Consider the following 6,065-nt stretch of genomic DNA (forward strand, 5'->3'; position numbering starts at 1 on the left):
ATTTAAAGTAATCATATGTGCCCATGTATCTGTTTTGCTTATATTGTCTCTTGAAATATGGCAGAGATATTTAGATCCCAACAGATAAACACAACAATTTTAATTCCCAGGAGGTTAATATCTATTTATAATTGTAGCAAGACACAGAATGATTCACATTCCCAACTGGAATTTTTCCTTATAAAGTTAAAAAATGTTCCTATGTAGACGCCAATATAAACTAATTGACAGAATAAAAACCATGGGTGAATTTGTGGCTAAGACAGTTCACTTCTTGACTATTCTAAACTTTCCAGCAGAAAGAAGTGGGGAAAACAATGCAATGTTCATAAAGCACTGGATTTCCAAGACAGGTGTACCATTTAGTACAAAGTTTTTCTCTTCCTCTTATATTTTAGGTAGCTATTTAGATAGAATAGTGACCTTTTAAATCCAGCAGAGTCCAATTTTCAGATAAGAGCAAATTAGTAAGCAAAATTTATGTCCTAAACCAAGAATTCGTTCATATTTAACCAAGTAAGTTTTCAAATGCACATTGCTAACATCTTATTCATACTTTCTTACTTTTTTGCCCCAAAGAGCCTAATTTGCCTAATAATGTAATACTTGAGGTGAAAACTCACTTGGGTGTTTGACTTCATTTCTGAGGAGCTTGACTCAGTGTCTATCTGGGATATCATGGTATCTTCATGTTAATGAAGGGTATATGGCCTCCAAGACTATGGGTGCTCAGTGATGTCAGCCAGGGCTAAAACACACATGTGAGTCTCTTCTTATGGATGTTCCTATACTAGGAAATAGGATCACTTCTGTCTCAGAGCTCTTTTGTGGTATGTATTGTTGGATTCCCCCAAGTTGTCACTAAGTGTCCTAGGGAAAATGGGCAAGACAGGAGCATTGCATTACTGTGAGGGATAATTCGATTTTGATTATTTGTAAAATGTCATGTATTTATTAGTGAGTCTAGTTTTTAGACTCACTAATGCTGCAAACACAGTCTTAAACTAGGAAGACTAAGCTCTGATCAACACTGTAACATAAACATCATACAAGCAGTGTCTGTGTTTTTTCCCTTGTCTTCTCACATTAGCATGGTATATGGCAAAGATGTCATTAAACTCATTCATTCTAAAAGAATGATGAAATCAGTAAGTCAAATATGTTCTTGGGGTACTTATTCTCAAATCATCTGGGGGCCAGCTAGTGCTGGCAGATAATGTATAAGAAGCCAAAATTAAAATAATTGATCAAATAGAAAATGTTGACAAGACAGCTTCTCAGCTGTTGGCAAAGGTTAACTCAAAAGGTCTACAAATTAATAATAATAATAATAATAATAATAATAATAATAATAATAGATCATTTTTAGAAGTCCTGATTAATTAGTTAAGCAAAGCTTAACTTTTAATGTCTTTTTCAAATTACCAAAATTCAATTTTGAAAATTTAATACCCACCAACCATCTATTTCCCAACATCTTATCATATTTAGCTTATCATATCTCTTCAATTCAATTTTCATTTTTTTTCTTTCTTCTTGTTTTTTTTTTTTTTTTTGTTTGTTTGTTGCAAATAAACTCAAATACCAATCAAATGATGAAAATACTATCCCTGGCTAAAATCTAGATATTTACAAGGTGAAAGACAGCTGCTTTCTCAAATCAATTTAATTCACAGACATTAAGAAGTAGGCCTTTATGTGGGAAATTTACCTAAATCCCTGAAAAGTTACTCCTAAGTTAAGGAGTGAAATGTGTGATAATCAAAGTCAATATAATATTCCTATTAAAAGAACTGATCATTCATGAAGCTTTTTCTTTAATATTTCTCAATTAGTGTTGATGTGAGTTTAGAAATTGTTGTGCTATTCATTTTTCCCGGGTAAACTTAGAATCAGAGAACCAAATCTCACACACAGTACAGCAAAGGGACATCCATCCCCATCCCACCTTGTGCTTGTAAGGTAAACATTTGATGACCTTTGTATCAAAAGAGATTCCTCCAAATGCAGCACTGCCTTCCCCTTGTGCTTCATGTTAACTTTTGGAGCAGACAGTGTAGAACAATGTGTGAGGAATGATTACAGACTCCTGCAGACTCACCACTGCTCCTTAGCCTCAAGTCTCTAGCTCTTCCTTCTCTCTGGGATTCCTTAGAAATGTGAAACTGGAAGAAGGTTTGGGTTGTTTTAGCTTAACTGCTGCCAGTACACAAAAGTCCTTTTACATCATCCCCATGTCAAATTCCTTATTACTGCTAGCTGCCTCCGAGCTTGCCAGAATCAAGAACTTGGATAAAATGGAGCTGGCAGAAATTCAACCCAGGCAAGACAAAAGTGATGCTGATAGGCAGACGTATTTAGAGTAAATAAGGAGAAGTGCTGATTCTCTGGCACTCGGGACATCATACCACCAAACACAAACAGCTTTGTGGTGTGACTGGACTCTGTTGCTTCTGGACTTCCTAACAGCTACTGTGGCTGGAAATGCCATCTTCCATCTCCAGCTGGCTTGGAGGCTGCATACTTTCTTCCAAATTAAGATTCTGCCACCGTGATGTACACATTTGTCATATCCAGCTGGACTACTATAATGCGTTCTAGTCAGTTCTCAATACACAAGATGATATAAATGCTACCGACAACAGTGAGAAGTAATTCACTTGTTGGCGAAACTGGACATTACAACGAGATGCGTGTTTGGCTCTGGGTAAGCGTAGGTGCTGCTGACTCTACTAAGTACCATCGATATTAGTAACTAAAAGCCAAGTCACATCATAGGCTAGGGCCAATCAATCTGATGCCCAGAGTCTATAATGAAAATACAACCAATAAATCAAAAGGAAAGAAAGAAAACGTCAAAATCATAGCACTGGATACAGGAAGCCTTTGACTTATGGTAATGGGTTATTGGCCCATATTTTTTCAAATAATGACTTGAAATTTTATTTTATTTTGTTTTGAAGTATGTGTCTGTGGGAGTGGCAGTGGAGTATGTGCATGTGAGTGTAATTCAGGTAGAAGCCACGGGCATCGGAGATTCCTGGGTCTCCTGATGGACAGCTGTGGGACACCTGACATGGCCACTGGGAAACTGAATTCCCATCCCCTGGAAGAACAGCACTTGCTGTTAATCACTGAACCATCTCTTCAGCCTCCAAACAAGACTTTCGACTTGCAACACTGGGTAAGCCACACACAGAGAGCTCAGCATTTATGTAGTACACGGTGCATTTCCGTCCTTGGACAAACAACTAACATTATATTAAGCCATACCCACACAAATGATACTCCTTCACTAGTGTGAAAAACTAAGACTAGTAGCATTTATTTGCCAGTTGACTATCTCTGAACTTGATTGAATTCTAGAAAATATGGAAACTTGGATTAAAGAAAAGAAAGAAATGAGATGTGATTTTTTTTTCCTTTGGGTCAAGAAATAATGAGATGTGCATAATACTTAAGGCATGGATGAAGGACATCAGGGACCTGATAATAAATATTTTAGCTTTATAGGCCATATTACCTCCACCCAACTGAAAAATCAGCCATAAAAGAGTACATAAGCAATAAGGAAGGGAGTTTCAATAAAACTTTATGAACACTTAAAATTGAAAAACCAGACAGCTTCTGGTTCTTAAAATATGAGTAGAAGGCTGGATGCAGCGGGTGGGCCACAGTTTGTTAATGGCTATTCTAAGAAGCATGTGAACTAAATCATAAAACTCAACATCACCTGGACTTGATGAATCATAAAGATGGGAGATCCACTTCTGTTCTTTCTGGGAGACCAGGAGTGAATTGTATAGCTTACCTGGGTTTTCTCTTCTGTAAAATGGACCCTCTGTGGGTAATTTTGAACATGAACCATAAAAGGAGGGGCGTGTCTATCCAAAGACGTCAAAGATAACTATGGGGAAATGCACAAATAACCCTGCTTTGCAAAATCTTCCATCAACTCATCTCTTACGTGACACTTACCCGATTTCTGTCCTCAGCTGTCAACAGACCCTTCTCCACGCAAGTATCCAAGACATCATTAATCAGGAGCTTGTCCACCAGGGTGGGCTGAAGGAGGTTCAGCAGGTGGAGACATTCATCATGGGCGGTCTCAAAGGAAGGAGAAGGCAGATCGGTGGCTCTGACATAGCGCGCAGCAAGGGGGCTGCCACTATGTTCCAGGGCCTCCACGAAGGTCTGTGTCCAGCCCGGCTGCCACTCCCCCTTCTCCAAGGTGCTCAGCAGCAGTTCCGCCGCGCTGGTGTTCCCACAGGTGGTGGCCTTCTTAAGAATCTGCTCTTTGGTTTCCGCAGGCAGAAAGATCAGGTAGTCCAGCACCGGCTCCACCTGAAAGCACCTTTTCAACCTGGTCCGGAAGACTGAGATGAGATAGCGGAAGCTGTCCTCGGCAGAACAGACGTTCGACATCCTTGGTTCTTTCTGGGAATGGGAGAGGAGTCTCCTGGGCAGGCGGGCGGACGATCCACAGGTGGGAGTGGTTCCCCGACTATGCTGCCTGGCAGCGGCAGGAAGCAGGTGGCTTTGGAACCCTGGATCAGTGGATCGGTGGCACCGGGCAGGTGGCAGGTGGGCCAGGAATGCGCTGCAGCAGGTGGGCGCAGGCTCGGGACAGCTCGCACCCTGCTACTGCAGCGCGGCTCGCCCTCACAGGGAGTTTTAATCACTGTCTTCCACCCACAGATCACACAAGTTGCGGGATTGGTTTCTGTTTCGATTCTCTTCTCCGGACTTCAGGAACGTCAACTTCCGGACCAGAGAATTAAGTTTCGTGAGGGAGGAGGAGGTCCTCGGACGCAGCTGGTTAGGCAAGAACTTTGGTCAAGAACACCCTGGGAAAGTGGGAAACTGGAAGGGAAAGCGAATCCTGCCTTGTGCTGAGAAATCCGGCGATGCTCCGCAATGGTTTATTTGTGGATATTTTGTCTCCCCCACGGCGTGCTGCTTAGAAGACCCGACCCATTCGTCAGTTAACATATAAAGGATGAGGAAGGTCGGGGGAGGGGGGGGAGGGATGAAGAATTGTCCTAAAACTTTGATGGAAAAAAAAAAATGAGTTACTCTCATTTGTGGGCGTCGACGGGTGGGGGTAGGGCAGGATCCAGAATAATGGAACCCAGGAGGCGCTTCTGCACCCTAGGTACAGTAATACTCACAGCCTAAGAACTAATTTGTTCCTCCAGGAACTGGGGCTTATGTATAAAAAGTGAACTCTACTAAACAGCTTTATTTTCTCGTGCTTTGATTGGCAGTATGATATTTATACACCTTTGACCTGGGCCTGCCTAGTGACAGATACCGGTTGACTTTAGTCACCAGCTCAGTTTAAGAGGAAGCCAAGACTGATGACTTCCTATCTCTCAGTATGTAAGTTTCCTGTATTCTTTAGGAAACAACTTTCTTATAGTAAAACAAAACAACAACAACAAAAACCCTCAACAACTTATTTTTGATAGAGCTGCTATTCTTTCCTTGGATTCATTACAACAAGTTTTGGCTGAAGCATCCAGGAACTTAATTAGCAACTAATGTATTGCCTTGTAGTAAACATCAACATTTGTCTATGTCATGAGAGAGAGAAAAAAAGGCATTCACACAATGGGGGAAAAAAACACCCTGGCAGCTTTGTCTCAATACAGAAGCTGCACAAATGTGAGCCTGGGGATTGCTGTCCACCAAGCAGGCAAACTATATGTCCAAATATGGAGGTACAGTAACACTTTGGATAGAGCTTCCTTGTCTAGTATTATAAGGAGAATGGAAGTTATCAGAAAGACATGTTTAGGAAAATTAATCGGTTAGGGAAGCAAATTCACTGAAATCTCATCAATCTGGGGAGGCTTGCAGATTCTTTAAAAGCAATAGGAGAATGGCAGAATTTCCATGAGACTCATGACAGCATTCAAGATAACCAGAGCAGCACTTTATACCATGCCCTGTGTTATTCTCTAGTTAATATAACATAGCTAAGCTCCCCCCACAAAGGATTATAAACTGCAGCCTGTAAAATGTTTTATGAGTACCAAGTCCTTGATGATGTCCCTGAAAAG

General features: G+C 41.0%; 1 protein-coding gene across 1 annotated transcript in view; it reads right to left on the reverse strand.

Annotated features, from left to right (window-relative positions):
- The window catches only part of Ifih1 (interferon induced with helicase C domain 1), a 51,982-nt gene extending 47,220 nt beyond the window's left edge, over positions 1 to 4,762 (reverse strand). The window contains 1 exon segment of the mRNA XM_036185110.1: positions 3,979 to 4,762. Within this exon segment, the coding sequence (XP_036041003.1) occupies positions 3,979 to 4,425 (447 nt within the window). The 5' untranslated portion in view covers positions 4,426 to 4,762.
- Between the last annotated feature and the right edge of the window lie 1,303 nt (positions 4,763 to 6,065).

Source organism: Onychomys torridus, chromosome 4 (genome assembly GCF_903995425.1).
Source record: "Onychomys torridus chromosome 4, mOncTor1.1, whole genome shotgun sequence".
In the NCBI taxonomy this organism is placed as follows: Eukaryota; Metazoa; Chordata; class Mammalia; order Rodentia; family Cricetidae; genus Onychomys; species Onychomys torridus.